This window comes from Erythrolamprus reginae, unplaced genomic scaffold (assembly GCF_031021105.1).
Source record: "Erythrolamprus reginae isolate rEryReg1 unplaced genomic scaffold, rEryReg1.hap1 scaffold_145, whole genome shotgun sequence".
Lineage (NCBI taxonomy): Eukaryota > Metazoa > Chordata > Lepidosauria > Squamata > Dipsadidae > Erythrolamprus > Erythrolamprus reginae.
The window spans coordinates 42,656-62,021 of record NW_027248550.1 but is presented as its reverse complement, the minus strand read 5'-3'; the positions used below and the strand labels follow the sequence as shown (position 1 = coordinate 62,021).

General features: G+C 40.7%; 1 protein-coding gene across 1 annotated transcript; it reads left to right on the top strand.

Annotated features, from left to right (window-relative positions):
* Window positions 1–912: 912 nt before the first annotated feature.
* On the top strand, window positions 913–19,027 carry LOC139155936 (zinc finger and SCAN domain-containing protein 16-like). The gene is made up of 4 exons (XM_070731316.1): window positions 913–1,006; window positions 7,403–8,307; window positions 11,640–11,754; window positions 16,593–19,027. Exons 2-4 carry the CDS (start codon window positions 7,543–7,545, stop codon window positions 17,126–17,128), a joined length of 1,416 nt encoding a protein of 471 aa, XP_070587417.1. The 5' UTR covers window positions 913–1,006; window positions 7,403–7,542; the 3' UTR covers window positions 17,129–19,027.
* Window positions 19,028–19,366: the final 339 nt, after the last annotated feature.

Below are 19,366 nucleotides of genomic sequence, written 5' to 3'. Positions count from 1 at the left end.
AGATTTTTATTAATATTGTTTCTTCATTGCTTATTTGACCCCTATGACAATCATTAAGTGTTGTACCACATGTATCTTTTTCTTTTATGTACACTGAGAGCATCTGCACCAAAGACAAATTCCTTGTGTGTCCAATCACTCTTGGCCAATAAAATTCTATTCTATTCTATAAGAATGAATAAAATGTCTTCTGAAGTAACACAGAACTACCAATGCAATACTCAAATTGAGGATTCCTTTTCCCCAAGTGCATTACTTTAATGTTTCCAAATGTAAAATAAGGAAAGACTTAATGAACTCAATCTGTATAATCTGGAGGACAGAAGGAAAAGGGGGGACATGATCGAAACATTTAAATATGTCAAAGGGTTAAATAAGGTCCAGGAGGGAAGTGTTTTTAATAGGAAAGTGAACACAAGAACAAGGGGACACAATCTGAAGTTAGTTGGGGGAAAGATCAAAAGCAACATGAGAAAATATTATTTTACTGAAAGAGTAGTAGATCCTTGGAACAAACTTCCAGCAAACGGGGTTGGTAAATCCACAGTAACTGAATTTAAACATCCCTGGGATATATCCATCCTAAGATAAAATACAAAAAAATAGTATAAGGGCAGACTAGATGGATCATGAGGTCTTTTTCTGCCGTCAGTCTTCTATGTTTCTAAAATGGGACATGCCTTGCAGAGGAGTATTGAACCGGCCCTGCCCCGGGCAATGTCTCAAACTTATTTACCCAAATATTTTCTCCTCCCTTTTCTCCATTAACATATGAATGGCGTCTCCCCAGCCTCTTTTTAAGGATGTAGATATTTAAATGTAGGTTCTCCCACGTCCCACCTCTCTTAATTAAAGCTCCTATCGGGTGAGGGAGGAGTCTTGCAAAAGTTTAAAATGGGCAGGGCTCGATTCTCACTTAGATTCGGCACGTGCAGGGAAAAAAAAGAGAGCACGCCGGCTGCAGCCTTTCCAGCCCAGTTTTCCTTCCCACGAGGCCGGATCCGAGGTGAGTTTGGGGAGCAACGTGGTTTGCAGCTTGCTTGCTTGCTTATCTCTCTCTCTCTCTCTTTATCTTCTGTCTGTCTGTCTGTCTGTCTTCTATCTATCTATTTATGACCTATAAAGCCCTTCATGGCATCGGGCCAGAATACCTCTGGAACCGTTTATACATGGTATGTTTGTGTGTATGTTTGCTTTTAATAATGGGTTTTTTAGCGTTTTTTAAATTATTAGATTTGTTCTTACATTGTTCTTGTTATTGTTGTGAGCCGCCCGAGTCTACGGAAAGGGGCGGCATACAAATCTAATAAATAAATAAATAAATAAATAAATCTATCTATCTTCTATCTATCTATCTATCTATCTATCTATCTATCTTCTATCTCTATCTGTCTCTCTATCTATCTATCTTCTATCTATCTATCTTCTATCTATCTATCTTCTATCTATCTATCTATCTATCTATCTTCTATCTATCTGTCTGTCTATCTTCTATCTATCTATCTTCTATCTATCATCTATCTATCTATCTTCTATCTATCTGTCTGTCTATCTATCAATCATCAATCTTCTATCTATCTATCTATCTATCTATCTATCTATGTCTTCTATCTATCTATCAATCATCTATCTATCTTCTATCTATCTATCTTCTATCTATCATCTATCTTCTATATCTATCTTCTATCTATCTATCTGTCTATCTATCTATCAATCATCTATCTTCTATCTATCTATCTATCTATCTATCTGTCTGTCTTCTATCTATATCAATCATCTATCTATCTATCTTCTCTCTATCTTCTCTCTATCTATCTTCTATCTATCTGTCTGTCTATCTATCAATCATTTATCTATCTGTCTTCTATCTATCAATCTATGTCTTCTATCTATCTATCAATCATCTATCTATCTATCTTCTATCATCTATCTATCTTCTATATCTATCTTCTATCTATCTATCTGTCTGTCTATCTATCAATCATCTATCTTCTATCTATCTGTCTATCTTCTCTCTCTCTCTCTGTCTATCTTCTCTCTATCTTCTCTATATCTATCTTCTATCTATCTATCTTCTATCTATCTTCTATCTATCTATCTATCTATCTATCTATCTATCTATCTATTTGGATTTGTATGATTGATGACGGGCTTGGGAGGGCGCGGGAGTAAAAAAGCTTGCGGGACTCACCGCCACTGCCTTCTTTGGAGGCGTTTTATTCCCTGCTGGTTTTTGCAGTTCTTTTCCGTTTATATACCCAACATCCCGGCAAAGAAGTAGCACGGCAATTAAAAAAAAAAATCTCTTCTGTCGTTGCAGTGGCAGTCTATCTTTAAAAGGACTTTTCTTTAAAAAAAATAAAATTCCCGCGAAATCTGGGGTTTCACGCGTGAAAAACTGTGTTAGAAAAAAGGTTGAGCAACGTGGCTTTGAATTCGCGAGGCGGGCGGCACACGCATTGAATAAATCGACCTAAGATTGAAATAACGGCCCTGTGAAATGCCTAAGAAATTATTTGCAAGAAATAAGGCTGAAATGCATTAAAACTGTTGTGTCTCCCTCCCCCAGCTGTGATTTGGATTAGGGCCCTTCGTATCCGGTCTCCCTTTACATCCAGGCCTCAATACATAAAGCAGTGTTTCCCAACCTTGCCAACTTGAAGATATTTGGACTTCAACTCCCAGAATTCCCCAGCCAGCGAATGCTGGCTGGGGAATTCTGGAAGTTGAAGTCCAGATATCTTCAAGTTGCCGAGGTTTGGAAACACTGAGTCATAAAGAAAGATCTCTTTCTCCTATCCGGACCGACAACCCCCTCCCCCCTTTCATATGGCTCGTTCCCAAGGTCACGCGGCAAGGAGTTCCGTTGGCCGCTGCCCGTTTAATACCGACTTGGCGGCGGCTGAGTTTACGTGTTCTTTATACTGTGTACTTCATGAACTCCATCTCCCGGGCTGTAAAGTCGGGTTAGCCAGGCCGGAGGTAGTGTTTTTTGTTAAAACAGACAAAGGTGATTATGTAGCTTAATGTTATCACACCAATTAGTGTTTAAACCATGATTTGATCGTCTGAAGTTGATTGTCTTAAACTAATTATGTTGGAAACCTGAGATTTGGGTGTGCTATAAAATCCAACTAATGGATAGCAAGTAATTTCTGTGTTTAAAATACCCTCTGCTTTTAAATTCAGTGTGGGGGGGTGGATTTGAAAGATTTAGAGCCAAGTATTACGTTTTAAGATGACCCAATAAAAGATATTCCCTAAATTGTGTGTGTCTCCTCAAGGATATGAATGGTATAGGGTACCTGCCTTGAGCAGCAAGTTAATAATAATAATAATAATAATATTAATAATAATAATTATTAATATTATTATTATTATTATTATTATTATTATTAATTAGATTTGTATGCTGCCCCTCTCCGAGGACTCGGAGCGGCTCACAACAGACAATACAAAATACAAATCCAATATTTTTTTAAAAAACTATTTAAAACCCTTATTAAGAAACAATCATGCAATCCAAACAAATCAAGCATAAAGTGGAACAGCCGAGGGGTATATCAATTTCCCCAAGTTGGTCTAGATTGGGAAGCCTATAATTTAAATAGGGTTTATAATTGGGTTGTTTTTTTACATTTATTTTTTAAAAAATAGTCTTTATTGAATATATATTTTAAAAGACTAGAAAAAAAGAAAAGAGCATATAGAATAAAGAAAAATCAAACAGCAAAACAATAACAACACAAAGAAAAAAAATGCAATTTCCATAGTGTAATGTAAATGGTAAACATCATAAGAGTTTGTTCATAGTAATTTAGTCAATATATAAGTAGGTACTGTTGTAAGCTGCCCTGAGTCCCATTGGGATAGAAGTCAAATAAATAAATATAAATATATATATTATACCCTTCCAGTTTTAAATTCAGGGTGGTGGGAGGTGGATTTGAAAGATTTAGAGCCAAGTATTAAGTTCAGATGACCCAATAAAAGATATTCCCTAAATTAAATAGGGTTTACTGTATAATTGTTTTTTTTAACATTTATTTTTTTTAAATAGTCTTTATTGAATATATATTTTAAAAGACTAGAAAAAAAGAAAAGAGCATATATAATAAAGAAAAATCAAACAAAACAGAACAACAATAACAATACAAACAAAGAAAAAAATGCAATTTCCAAAGTTTAATGTAAATGGTAAACATCATAAAAAGGGTACTAAAGGAACGATTTAAAGCGTTTTCACTACATAGAGTTTGTTCATAGTAATTTAGTCAATATATAGGTAGGTAGTGTTGTAAGCTGCTCTGAGTCCCATTGGGATAGAAGTCAAATAAATAAAAATATATAAATATTTATATTTCTGTTCTGTTACAGTATTCTGATAACACACCCTGTCCCCTGGCTGACCTCTTGCCAATCTAAACCTATTTAAAAGGGGGAAGCCGCCCTTTTGTCTTGCAAAACGGTTCCCATTTTCATTACAGTATCTTGGTTTCTTGGGCCTTCAAGGAATACAAATAATTTACAAATGGATTAGCTGCACCTGGTGGTAATGGCGCTTCAGGGAAATAGTTGAAATGCTACTCCTGAGACTGATTGGATTCAAGGCAGGATAAATGCTCACAGTCAACCCCTTTCCTTGAACCTGAAAAAAATTATCCTTGTCCTTTAAAAAAAAAAGGAGGAAACCACCTCAAATAAGTTGGACATTTAAAAAAAATTTTTTTTTTGATTCTGGCTTCTATTGAAATTCCTTTTATCTGGAGGATCAGATTGAGGAGTGAGATTGCATATCTGGCTCACGGTTTAGAGAAGCTGCATAAAAATGAAAGTTAAGAATTAAATTCAGCACATTTTAATAAATTAAAACAATTGTGGATAGTCCTCAGGTTATGACAGTTTATTTATTTATTTATTTATTTATTAAATTTGTATGCCGCCCCTCTTTGCAGACTCGGGGCGGCTCACAACAGCAACAGAAAACAATATATAATACAAATTCAATAATTAAAAAGCTAAAAACCCATAATTTTTTTAAAAAAACATGCACACAACATACCATACATAAACAGTATAGGCCTGGGGAAGATATTTCAGTTCACCCATGCCTGACGGCAGAGGTGGGTTTTAAGGAGTTTGCGGAAGGCAAGGATGGTGGGGGCAGTTCTAATCTCAGGGGGGAGCTGGTTCCAGAGGGTCGGGGCCACCACAGAGAAGCCTCTTCCCCTGGGACCAGCCAACGACATTGTTTAGTCAACGGGACCTGGAGAAGGCCAATTCTGTGGGACCTAATCGGTCGCTGGGATTCGTGCGGCAGAAGGCGGTCCCGGAGATATTCTGGTCCGATGCCATGAAGGGCTTTATAGGTCAAGACCAACACTTTGAATTGTGACCGGAAATTGATCGGGAACCAATGCAGACTGCGGAGTGTTGGTGTTACATGGGCATTTTTGGGAAAGCTCTCGCACCTGCATTCTGCACGATCTGAAGTCCTCAGATTATGACAGTTCATTTAGTGACGGTTCGAAATTAACATTGTCACTGAAAAAATAACTTGTGGCAGTTTTTCACATTTAACCACCTTAGTAGCTGCCCCATGATCAAAATTCAGATACTTGGCAACTGGGTTCATACTTACAGTTGCTGTGTCCCATGGTCATGTGATCACTTTTTAATAAGCAAAAATCAATTGGAAAATTGGATTCACTCAACAACTGTGATACAAACATCAACTGCAGTGATTCACCTAGCCACTTTGGCAAGAAATGTCATAAAATGGGGCAAGACCTGCTTAATGTCTCACTTAACAGAAATTTTGGGCTCAAGTGCGGATGTAAGTCGAGGACTATCCGTCTTGGGGTGTGTTCCTGCAGTGAGAAAGGAGTGGCCCCTTAGTAACCTAAACTAGTGTGTCTTAACCTTGACAATGTTAACACAGCAGGTGGACTTCAAGCCAGCTGAGGAATTCTGGGAATTGAAGTTCACACACATCTGAAAGTTGCCAAGGTTGAAAAACATTGCACTAATCCATAATGGGCATTTATTGTTTGGCAGAATTGAACTGAATTAAATTGAATTCTTTATTGGCCAAGTGTGATTGGACACACAAGTAATTTGTCTTTGGTGCATATGCTCTTAGTGTACACAAAAGAAAATATACATTTGTCAAGAAGCATGAGGTACAACATTTAGTGATTATCACAGGATTTAATTAATTAATTAATTAGATTTGTATGCCGCCCCTCTCCATAGACTCGGGGCGGCTCACAACAATAAGAAGAACAATGTAAGAACAAATCTAATGTAATTTTAAAAACGCTAAAACCCCCATTATTAAAAGCAAACATACACACAAACATACCATGTATAAATTGTATAGGTCCGGGGGAGATACAATCAATCAATAGGGAAATAATATTAATATAAATCATAAGGATAAAACAGCATACAGTCATAAGTGGGAGGAGATGGGTGGCAGAAATGATGAGAAGACTAATAGTAATGCTATTTTATACTTTGTTTTATGTTTGGTATGAATGTTGCTGTTTGGTTTTTAAATAATGATAGGGTTTTATATGTTTTTAATATTATATTTGTTCCACTGTTATATTGTTTTTTATTGCTGTTGTGATCCGCCCCGAGTCTTCGGAGAGGGGCGGCATACAAATCTAATAAATAAATAAATAAATAAATAAATGCAGCCTTAGTGAATAGTTTGACAGTGTTGAGGGAATTATTTGTTTAGCAGAGTGATGGCGTTATAAAGTACAGTTTTTTTCCCAACGTAGTATCCACGTTTTGAGAGTAGGAATTGAAACAATTTATGTCCAGGATGCGAGGGGTCAGTAAATACTTTCCCTGCCCTCTTTTTGACTCGTGCAGTCTACAGGTCCTCAATGGAAGGCAGGTTGGCAGCAATTGTTTTTTTCTGCAGTTCTGATTATCCTCTGAAGTCTGTGTTGGTCTTGTTGGGTTGAAGAACCAAACCACACAGTTATAGAGGTGCAAGATGACAGACTCAATGATTCCTCTTTAGAATGTGGTTGTATTTATTAATTAGATTTGTATACCGCCCCTCTCCGAAGACTTGGAGCGAGTATGTGAGAAAAACGGTCATAAGTCATTTTTTTTCAGTGCCGTTGTAACTTGGAACGGTCACAAAATGAACTGTTGTAAGTCGAGGACTACCTTTATTCAAATTTCCTGGGGAGTTCCATTCGATTAGCTCCTTGAAACACCTTCATTTTGATCCCCGTGTGAATCTTATTACTTTTTTTTCTTTTGACAGCAAACTGAGCCGTTTTGGGAGAGTCCTTTGCTTCACAAACTGATTTCTTTGCGAGTGTTTTTCCCTCAAAAATCTGCAAGCGATAACTGTATTTTCCTTTTTCCGCCCTAGCTACAAAAAACCCTCCAGAACTTTGTGAGGCAGCCAGAACAGAAGTTATTTGCTGCATCAGCGTTTCTGGTGCTTCGGCGGTCGCCATTTTAAACAGCTTTATTGCAGGGGTTGTGCAGGTCAGGCCTAACTTCGGCCAAATGGGGAAAGCAAAGCTGCGGAAGGAGAAAAGGGCAAACAAGATGGCGCTGGCCAAGAATGTACGGCTAAAGGACGACACTCCAAGTCTGCAAGCCGAGATGGGCTTGGGAGCGACCCCTTGGCTCTCTCTCGCCCCCCAAACCGGAGGGATGGGGGTATTCTTGGAAACTTCCCAGGAGCAAGAGGATTGGAGCAGGGACAATCTGTGGGAATCGCAATTCCAGGAGTTCTTGAAAGACACTGTTTTGGAGAAGCAGCTGCTGGACGATCTGACCCCTTGGGAGGATCCTCGGGCCTTCCTGGCCTCCTTCGAGAAAGTCGCCGTGGCTTGCCGCTGGCCGAGAAAAGAGTGGGTGACGCGGCTGCTGCCGGCTCTCAGCGAGGAGGCCGAGAGGGCTTTCATCGCCCTTTCCGCCGAGGATCGGGAAGACTACTGGAAGGTGAAGTTGGCGGTCCTGCACCGGGAGGCGGCCATCCGGGAGAAGCAACGTCAAAAATTCCGCCGGTTCTGCTTTCAAGAAGCCGAGGGCCCGCAGCAAGTCCTCGCCCGCCTCCAGGAGCTCTTTTGCCAATGGCTGCGGGTCGAGAGGAGCAGCAAGGAGCAGATTCTGGAAGTCCTGCTTCTGGAACAGTTCCTCAACATCTTGCCGCAAGAAATGCAAAACTGGGTCAAGGAACGTACTCCGGATACCTGCCTGGAAGCTGTTGGTCTGGCCGAGGAGTTTCTGAGACGGCTTCAAACAGCGGAAAGGAGGGGAGAGCAGGTGAGGAAAGCCCTCTTTGCCTTGGTTGGTTGTGGGAATGCTGTACTCACTTAATGACAATTGGGACCTGTAACCCGGTGGCTAAGCCACAGGGTCACTGAGCGAGACATCGCTTAATGACCCTGTTAAGTGAGCCCTGGTGGCGCAGTGGCTGGAGTGAAGTACTGTAGGCTACTTCTGACTGCCGGCAGTTCAAATCTCACCACCGGCTTCAGGTCGACTCAGCCTCCCATCCTTCCGAGGTGGGTCAAATGAGGACCCAGATGATTGGGGGAAATATGCTGACTTTGTAAACCACTTAGTGTTGTGTTTGGGCCTGGGCCAGCCGTTGCTTCCACAGATGGGAGAGATGCGGCACAAAGTGAGTGCGAAAGCCTGGCTGACAGCCCGGAAGATGTGGCAGACAGCCAGGAGGATGAGGCCACTGGTTCGCAGGACTCAGCAGACAGCCCAGGGGATTTGGCATGCAGTCCCTCAGACAGTCTTTCGTCCTTGGATTCCTCTGCAGAACAATTCATAAACATGCGTAGCAGAAGAGCGATGCAAAGGAGGGATCAATTGAAGGATTATTACAAGTCATCAGAGTAGCACCTGGGTTGGGTGTGGTTCTTATACTGAGGGCTGGGTGTGGTTCCCTTAATGAGGGCTAAAGGTATAAAAGGGAGCAGAGGCACAAGGCAAACTGTGTCTGTTTATCTGCGTTATTTTGTGGTTCCTGCTCTGAAGTTTCTGTTCCGTGCCTTTGGAGTTTTCAACCCAGCTTTTTCAGACAAGTGGGAGGTGAAAACTCTGGGACTTGCTGTTTGCTCCAAAGATTCAAAAGGACTCCTGAAACGTCTTTGCTCATTCCAGGTTGTCTTTGTTTGCTTTTTCCTGTGTTTTTGTATGCGGCTGAAGTAAGCCTTGCACTATCATTGTTTCCTGACACTAAGGACTGTTTTGAGTAACCCTTTTTTGTTTGTTTAATACATGTTTGCTGATTAGAAGAGCACGTGTGTGTTTGATTTCTTTTCCTTGGACTGTTACGCATTGCCTGAGCCCAGTCAGGCAGAACACTTAGAGAGGGCTGTAAAGCACCATATAAGTCTTAAGTGCTAGTGCTATCACAAGACCTTGATGGGTTTTGGACCTCATTTCTGCCCTTGCTGTGAAGTGAGATTTCTTACTATATATAAGCAAACTTCCCAGTGTGGATTTTTTGTGAATTCTCATCATTGTGTTCTCATATAGCAATACCGTTTTAAGATTTATCTACCACTCCATAGCCATAGCATTTAGACGTATACATAGCTTCACAGTGCTTTGCAGCCCCCTCTAACAAGCGATTTTACAGAGTCAGCCTCTTGTTCCAAAGAATCACGAGGTGCAAGCACTTAATGATTGTTATAGGGGTCAAATAAAAAATAGGAAAGAATCAATATTAATAAAAATGTTAAGGATACAAGCAACAAGTTACAGTCATGCAGTCATAAGTGGGAGAAGATGGGTGATAAGAATGATGAGAAAAAACTAGCTATTTATTTAACTAACTATTTATTTATTTATTTATTTATCCGTGGACTTGGGGCGGCTAACAACAGTGATAAAAACAGCATGTAACAATCCAATACTAAAACAACCAAAAAACCAACCAAACATACAAACATACCATGCATAAATTGTAGAGGCCTAGGGGGAAAGAATATTTATTTTATTTATTTACTTTATTTATTCGATTTTTATGCCACCCTTCTCTTTAGACTCAGGGTGGCTTACAACATGTTAGCAATAGCACTTTTTAATAGAGCCAGCATATTGCCCCCACAATCTGGGTCCTCATTTTACCCACCTCGGAAGGATGGAAAGGTTGAGTCAACCTTGGTTAAGATTGAACTCCTGGCAGTGGGCAGAGTTAACTCAGCAATGCTGCACTCTGTGCCACTAACAGCTCCTTATGCTTCCGAAAATCTTCTGTTTTGTCTCTTTGCAACTTTTATTTGAACAAAAGGATGTGTTATAAATGTTAATGTATGTTCTGTCAGGCTCTCTGGTAGAATCCTCCCAAAAATTCACAGGTACAAATTTCAGACACACACACACGTTTGAAAATTCAAAACAATGTTCTTTATCATGAAACTTCACTTAAACCAAGCCCTCTTTTGGGATAGCAAAGAGCACCCGTCTCCAAACAAACTGGTAATTGGTACAAGTCCCTTATCAGTTCTGTGATACTTAGCTTGCAGCTGTGAGGCAATTCACAGTCCTTCTTCTTTCACAAAGTGAAACACACTTTGCTCTGGTTTAGTTTCAAAGCGGGGAAAAATCAGCACACAAAAGGTCCAAGTCAGTAAAGCAGTCACGAAACACAAGGATCAGATAATCCTCCACAATGGCCAAACCCACAGGCTGCTATTTATAGCAGCCTCACTAATCACCACAGCCCCACCCAACCACAGGTGGCCTCATTTTCTTTGATAATAATCTCTCAGTTGTTGCTGCCTATGCATTGCTCTCCTCATGCGTGGCTGTATCATTAACTCTTGTTCTGAATCCAAGGAGGAGCTAGATAGTTGATCTCCTTCTGAGCTGTCTGCCACACTCTCCTCCTCCCTGTCACTCATGTCTTCTTGGTCAGAGGAGCCTTCATCAGCAGATTCCACCGGGGGCAAAACAGTCCTGCAGCATGTGGATGTCTCCCCCACATCCACTGTCCTTGGGGCAGGAGCTGGGCCAGAGCTAACCACAACAATGTAGGAGCAGAGTAATCCTTGTTTACGAAGGTTGTGCACTCACAGAAACTTTGAGATTAATAGTGAATAATTACTCAGCCACACACAGATACACTAACTTGAATAAAAGTTTACTTTGAGAAGTAACATATTCCTATAAACAGTCTCAAGTCATACACATAATAAGTCAGAATAACAATCCAAATTATTATTATTATTATTATTATTATTATTTTATTATTATTTATTTATTAATTCATTCATTCATTTATTTATTTACTTATTTATTAGATTTGTATGCTGCCCCTCTCCGAAGATGTTACCAAGAGCATAGTCTTTCTTACCAGTTATTTTTGTCCTAATCAGCAAACAAAAATATGAAACCTAAACACATTTTAGCTGATATACATAATTACAATACAGAGAGATTGCAGATCTAACCTAACAGTGAGTAGCCAGACAAAGAGAAATAGAGAGGGTGACTCAGAGAAATAAGCTATAAATTCTAGCTCCCTCTTGTGGCAGTCTGCAATACCTACAGCCAACAGTTAATGGACAGAGTCCTAACAGTAGGTCAACAATTTTTGAATCAATGTGGATACTTTTCCTCTCCCCCCATTTCAGGAGCCAGAAGAACCAGAGATGGCTCCAACGCAGGGACCAACCAACAAAGATAGTCAGCAGCAGCAGCAGCAGCAGCAGCAAATCCCACCGCCGCCACCACCACAACTTAATTCCGGTAAGCAGTTTTTTATTCCTTTTTTAAAAATGCAGCAGTGACTATCCTGCTGTCTAAACATAGAAACATAGAAGTCTGACGGCAGAAAAAGACCTCATGGTCCATCTAGTCTGCCCTTATACTATTTTCTGTATTTTATCTTAGGATGGATTTATGTTTATCCCAGGCATGTTTAAATTCAGTTATTGTGGATTTATCTACCACGTCTGCTGGAAATTTGTTCCAAGGATCTACTACTCTTTCAGTAAAATAATATTTTCTCATGTTGCTTTTGATCTTTCCCCCAACTAACTTCAGATTGTGTCTCCTTGTTCTTGTGTTCACTTTCCTATTAAAAACACTTCCCTCCTGAACCTTATTTAACCCTTTGACATATTTAAATGTTTCGATCATGTCCCCCCTTTTCCTTCTGTCCTCCTGACTATACAGATTGAGTTCATGAAGTCTTTCCTGATATGTTTTATGCTTAAGACCTTCTTCCACCATTCTTGTAGCCCGTCTTTGGACCCGTTCAATTTTGTCAATATCTTTTTGTAGGTGAGGTCTCCAGAACTGAACACAGTATTCCAAATGTGGTCTCACCAGCATTCTATATAGCGGGATCATAATCTCCCTCTTCCTGCTTGTTATACCTCTAGCTATGCAGCCAAGCATCCTACTTGCTTTCCCTACCGCCTGACTGCACTGTTCACCCATTTTGAGACTGTCAGAAATCACTACCCCTAAATCCTTTTCTTCTGAAGTATTTGCTAACACAGAACTGCCAATACAATACTCAGATTGAGGATTCCTCAATAGGAATAGAACATATCAATGAAAGAATAGAAGAAGAGATATAGGAATAGAAGAAAGGTATAGGAGATATAGGAGAGCAATAGGACAGGGGACGGAAGGCACTCTAGTGCACTTGTACTCACCCCTTACTGACCTCTTAGGAATCTGGAGAGGTCAACCGTGGATAATCTAAGGGTAAAGTGTTGGGGGTTTGGGGATGACACTATGGAGTCTGGTAATGAGTTCCACGCTTCGACAACTCGGTTACTGAAGTCATATTTTTTACAGTCAAGTTTGGAGCGGTTAATATTAAGTTTAAATCTGTTGCCCTGTGTCAGCTCCAGCACACGTGTGTGCTAGCCTTCGGCCTCAGGGAAGGCTGTTTCGTCCTCTGGAGGTTTCAGGGAAGCTTCCTTAAAGCTCCAGAGTGCAAAAAACAGCCCAATGGGAAAACCGGAAGTTCGGGAAAATGGAGTTCCGGTTTGCCTGTTGTGCTGTTTTTTTGCACTCTGGGGCTTCAGGAAGCTTCCCCCAAGGCTCCAGTACAATGGGCAAACCGGAAATCCGTTTTCCCAACTTTCGGTTTGCCCATTGGGCTGTTTTTTCACCATCCCAGGCTTTAGTGAGGCCTGGGTGGTGGGGGGTTGTGTGTATGCGCAGGGGCAGCATGGGGGTGTGCATGTGTGGGGGGAGGGAACGGGTGTGAGCATGTGCACACATGCTAACACATGCCCTTCTGACATGCAAACCATAAAAAGGTTCACCATCATTGCTCTATAGCAGGGTTCTCCAACCTTGGCAGCTTTAAGACTTGTGAACTTCAACTCCCAGAATTCCTCAGCCAGCAAAGTCTTAAATCCGCCAAGGTTGGAGAACCCTGTTCTATAGCAAGAGTGGCAAACTCAATGTCATTGAGGGCTGCACCAGAGTTGTTTGACTTCAGCAGGCCAGAGTGGGCGTGGCCAGCTCAACATCATATATCATTGCATATACCTTAAAATTTTGGGTATATGCTATTAACCTAATGCTGCCTCCTCAAAACCCAATTTTGTCACTTTGGTCGACCACCATTTATTCTCAATTTTTGTCTTTTATAGTCATTCTGACATTCATTTAATTGGGTCAGTCATTCATTTAATTTCTGTGTGTATTCATTTTCTATGAAGTCACAAAATTCCACCCATACATTATAATATTCTGTGTCTTCCTTGTCTTTAATATTCACTGTTATTCCTCTCTGCACGGTCCAAGATTTTCTTTATGACTTCTCCTTCAGAAGGAATTTTTGTTGCTTTCCATTTTTGTGCAAATGCAATTCTAGCTGCTGTAATCACATGGACAATTAGATATGCATTTCTCTTGTTAAACTTTTCTGGTAAAATACTCAATAGGAATATCTCTGGTTTTAATTCTAGAATAGAATAGAATTATTTTATTGACCAGGTGTGATTGGACACACAAGGAATTTGTCTTTGGTGCAGATGCTCTCCATGTACATAAAAGAAGATACAGTACATTTGTACATTGTCAGAAATAATTAAGATTTATTATTGTTGTTGTTGTTGTTGTTGTTGTTGTTGTTGTTGTTGTTATTATTATTATTATTATTATTATTAATTGGATTTGTATGCCGCCCCTCTCCGCAGACTTGGGGCGGCTAACAACAGTGGTAAAACAACATGAACAATCCAATTAATAAAAACAACTAAAAAACCCTTATTATAAAAAACCAAACATACACACAAACATACCATGCATAACTTGTAATAGCCTAGGGGGAAAGGATAACTTAACTCCCCCATGCCTGGCGACAAAGGTGGGTCTTAAGTAATTTGCGAAAGACAAGGAGGGTGGGGGCTGTTCTAATCTCTGGAGGGAGTTGGTTCCAGAGGACTGGGCCCGCCATAGAGAAGGCTCTTCCCCTGCACAGAGATGGATAAATTAACACAAGAGCTTAAAAATAAAGAGAAATCACGTTATTATGAAATTTGGGGAAAACTTTACATCTGGGTGGATAAGAAGGGATGATGGCTGTAAATAAAAACCTTATGTTCCCAGAATGAAATATATTTACAAAATTATATGATATATATAGCAATCATTTGACTTTGGTTATATATAAAACCATAGAACAACTGTAGAATAACCGCTGATGTCACAGACCGTAGAATTGCATAAAGAAAGAACTATTTTGACAACAGTTCAGTCTGCGGGGGGGGGGATACGTTGTGTTATGTTGTGATGTCTGTCTGATAAGATTTAAGTACAATATTTAAACAAATAAGTACTGTATATTGAAAAGTTGGATTATGTACTGTCTTATTTTAATGTTTATACAATCTTTTTTTTTTTTTAAAGAATCACGAGGTGCAGCACTTAATGATTGTTATAGGGATCAAATAAAAAATAGAGGAAACAATCAATATTAATAAAAATCTTAAGGATACAAGCAACAAGTTACAGTCATGCAGTCATAAGTGGGAGAAGATGGGTGATAAGAATGATGAGAAAAAACTAGTACTAATTTTATTTATTTATTTATTTATTTATTGGATTTGTATGCCGCCCCTCTCCGTGGACTCGGGGCGGCTAACAACAGTGATAAAAACAGCATGTAACAATCCAATACTAAAAATCCCTTATTTATAAAACTAAACATACATACAAACATACCATGCATAAATTGTAGAGGCCTAGGGGGAAAGAATATTTATTTTATTTATTCAATTTTTATGCCGCACTTCTCTTTAGACTCAGGGCGGCTTACAAAATGTTAGCAATAGCACTTTTTAATAGAGCCAGCATATTGCCCTCACAATCCGGGTCCTCATTTTACCCACCTCGGAAGGATGGAAGGCTGAGTCAACCTTGAGCTGGTGATGAGATTTGAACCGCTGACCTTCAGATCCACAGTCAGCTTCAGTGGCCTGCAGTACAGCAGTACTCTACCTGCTGCGCCACCCCGGCTCTCTCAGTTAGCTCAGTCTCTCAATATCTCAGTTCCCCCATGCCTGACGACAGAGGTGGGCTTTAAGGAGCTTACGAAAGGCGAGGAGGGTGGGGGCAATTCTGATCTCTGGGGGGAGCTGGTTCCAGAGGGCTGGGGCCGCCACAGAGAAGGCTTTTCCCCTGGGTCCCGCCAAACGACATTGTTTAGTCGGCGGGACCCGGAGAAGGCCAACTCTGTGGGACCTAACTGGTCGCTGGGATTCGTGCGGCAGATGGCGGTCCCGGAGATAATCTGGTCCGGTGCCATGAAGTAGTGCAGACTTAGTAAATAGTAGTGCAGACTTAGTAAATAGTCTGACATTGTTAAGGGGTTTATTTGTTTAGCAGAGTGATGGTGTTCGAGAAAAACCTGTTCTTGTGTCTAGTTGTCTTCTATACATTTGTTTCACCATTTTTTTCTATCCATATTTGAATCTGACTCCAATATTCTTTGGCCTCTGCACATCTCTATAATTTATTTATTTATTTATTTATTCATTCATTCATTCATTCATTCATCCAATATACAAATACATAGGAAGAAAATAGACATGTGATAATATAAAAGAGGGTGAAAGCGAACTTAGAGGACAGGATATATGAAAGGGAGAGAATATATAAGATAGGTGAAAAAAAGGAAAGACAATTGGACAGGGGACGAAAGGCACACCAGTGCACTTATGTATGCCCCTTACTGGCCTCTTAGGAACCTGGAGAAGTCAATCGTGGAGAGTCTAAGGGAGAAGTGTTGGGGGTTAGTGGTTGACACAATTGAGTCCGGTAATGAGTTCCACGCTTCGATAACTCGATTGTTGAAATCATATTTTTTACAGTCAAGTTTGGCGCGGTTCGTATTAAGTTTGAATCTGTTGCGTGCTCTTGTGTTATTGCGGTTGAAGCTGAAGTAGTCATTGGTAGGACGTTGCAGCATATGATCTTGTGGGTAATACTCAAATCGTGTTTTAGGCGCCGTAGTTCTAGGCTTTCAAGGCCCAGGATTGTTAGTCTATTTTCGTAGGATATCACATATGATAAAAAGATCCTGGTATTTGCTGATCTACTCTTCCTTTCAGCAGGTTACAAGCAGACCAGTGTGAGAAAGAGGAAAATACTCCAGGGGGAACATTTCGAAGAAGTGAAACTCCAAGCAGTATTTCCAGGAAGAGCCAATTCTTGCCATTGGAAGCAAGAAAAAGGCGCCGGTGCCCAGCCACGCCGTCATTCCGAAAGGTTGCGGCAGAGCTACCTGCCCGTCGAGGTGGAAATGCTCTCTTCCACTCCCCGCAAGGTGAAACCTAAGCAGAAAAAGCCGCCGCCTCCTGCATCTTCGCGGATCCTCAAGGACCAGATCAAGCACTGCGAGGAATGTGGCAAAGACTTCAACGGAATGGCGAGTTTCTCCCGGCACAGTATACAGCACACGGGGCAGAAACGCTACGAGTGCTGTTTTTGCGAGAGGGGCTTCTGCTGGCAGTCAGACCTGGTCCGCCACGAATGTCAACACACCGGGAAGAAGCCGCACGAGTGCTCCTACTGCGGGAAAGGCTTTGATCGCAAGTGGGTGCGCATCAACCATCAACAGACCCACCTGCAAAACAAGATGAATCTCTGACCAACAATGGCAACAACAACCAGGGGGGGGAAAATGCAGCTTTGAATTCAAAACAGGAATCCAATAGGGTCTTGTCTGGTTTTCAGCATTCGGGTTCTCTGAGGTTTAATACAATGGTGTAAGAGATAATCACCCACTCTTCTGAGATTTTGATCATCTCCCTCTGACTTGGGAGAATGTCCCGAGATTTCAGCTGTCTATTTTCCTACAACAGGAGAGAAACCCGGAGGCCATAGAGCTCCAATACCTGTCACATGTGATTGCAGATTCCTGGTGTGAATTTTTTTTTAATTCCCATACAAAGTTGGCTGTCTTGGGGTTCCCCCCCCCCCCCCAATGCTTTTTATTCAGTCAGCTTTTTATTTAAAAAGAAAAATGAAAAAGCAATGAAGAGCAAACAAAATTTCCCAATTGCTTTTCTGTTCATTGCTTTACCGATAACAAATTATGCTTCCCAAGTGCCACAAGATTGAGAAAAGCTTGGGGTCTCTTTTTTGCAGTTTAATTAGAAACATACAGTTAGTCCTTGATTTATGACCAGAATCACAGTTGTAGATTGTGTCGGTCATTAAGCAGCTGGAGACTAATCTTAAAAGGAGGACTTATGTTTATATTCTGTTCTCTCCTGGATTTCCCAAAGGATGTTTTCCACATGCTGCTTGTATAAGTAATGTATTTTTTGAAGTATAAGATATAAGAGGCACTAATCCCCCCTCCCATCAAAACAAAAAGTGGGTGAAAATTTCGACGCACCTTCTAGATCGAATATATGGACCTGTTTTGGGGCTCTCAAATCCTCTACACATCACGTTTTCACCCTTCCTGGCTCCAACAAACACTCTGCAGGCCAGAAATGGGCATGTTTTTGGTGAAAATTGGACGTGCGGAGCACTGCAGAATGCTTCTGGGGGCTGGGGAGGGCAAAAATGCAATGTGCAGAGACCCAAAACTAGGTTTTTTTTCTTGTTTTCCTCCTGTAAATCCAGGTGTGCCTTCTAGTCCAAAAATACGGTACTTGGTTTCACAGGTAGTTGATCTTAAAGGGAGACCAAGCTATTTGCAATTTACTGATTGAAAAAAAAGACTGCTTAATAACCAATCAAAGGAATCCTTTTAATAGGATTTGCAGTTTAAGTCTCCAGCCTTTTGTTCCCTCGTACATGTTAAGTTTTCGCTCCCCGAATGGCTACTTCGCCTGGCTTATGGGATTTGGGGAATGGAAGCCTACGGGCTCAAGGCCCAGGATAGGTTAAAAGGCAGCAGACCAGAACTTTATAAAAGGTGGGAAGCTCTTTAGAGGCATTAAAATCTCAATAAACGAATGGCACAACACAGGTTGTTGTTTTGTCTTTTAGAACAGTGTTCTCATTCTCTGTGGTCCCAGTTTTTTCATAAATTTGATAGCCATTTGGAGATGTTGCAGACGTCCCCAAAGGAAGGAAGAAAACGTACAGTATGGTAACAATCCAGTTCACAAAGATGTCCTGCTCAGCTCTTAACAAGAAAATTTGCAATGTATGTGAATGGAAAGGGCTTCTGTTCCCAGAATTTGCACTTGTTAGCATTAGACAAAATCGTTATTATTTTCTCTCCTGTTTTGTAAGCTTATCACAGGGTGTCTGTTCTGTAATAATGCTGTTTTCAATCTGAAAGTAATTATCATCAGTGCTAATTAAATGTTTCTGGCTTTCATTCAGTCAACTGTGTTAAAATGCTATGTATGCTGTCTCTTCTCTAGGACGATGTAGTCTGTTTTGAATTTCTTAATTAACTTTCATGCTAGTTGGTACTTTTTTTTTTCAACAGCTAGAGTATCGACTGATAATTTCACCATGTTACAGAGAGAGATGGATTTGTTATCCTAAAGTTAAAATTAAAAATTAAAACTACTTTCCAGAAGACGTGTGGGCAAATTATTTTATTTTACTAAGTTTCTGTTTGCCTAGTCCAGTGTCTCCCAACCTTGGCAACTTGAAGATATTTGGACTTCAACTCCCAGAATTCCCCAGCCAGTGAATGCGTGAGATTGCCTCCCATATACTGGCTGCTGCTGCTGCTACGTGCTGCCTCTTCCTTCCCATGCTGAAGGGCTAACCTCTCTTGCTCGCTCGCTTTGTAGATGGGGCCTTTGCTGTGGTGACTCCTCGGCTGCCCAGAGCGAAGGGAGCTTTTCTCTGAGCGCTGGTAGAGGTTTATTCCCTGTCTGTTGTGATTAGCTCTGGCCCAGCTCCTGCCCCA

Coding starts and splice junctions, on each gene's coding strand:
- LOC139155936 (XM_070731316.1), top strand. CDS start 7,543: ATGGGGAAAGCAAAGCTGCGGAAGGAGAAAAGGGCAAACAAGATGGCG. Junction 8,308..11,639: donor CGGAAAGGAGGGGAGAGCAG/GTGAGGAAAGCC, acceptor CCCCCATTTCAG/GAGCCAGAAGAACCAGAGAT. Junction 11,755..16,592: donor ACCACCACAACTTAATTCCG/GTAAGCAGTTTT, acceptor TCCTTTCAGCAG/GTTACAAGCAGACCAGTGTG.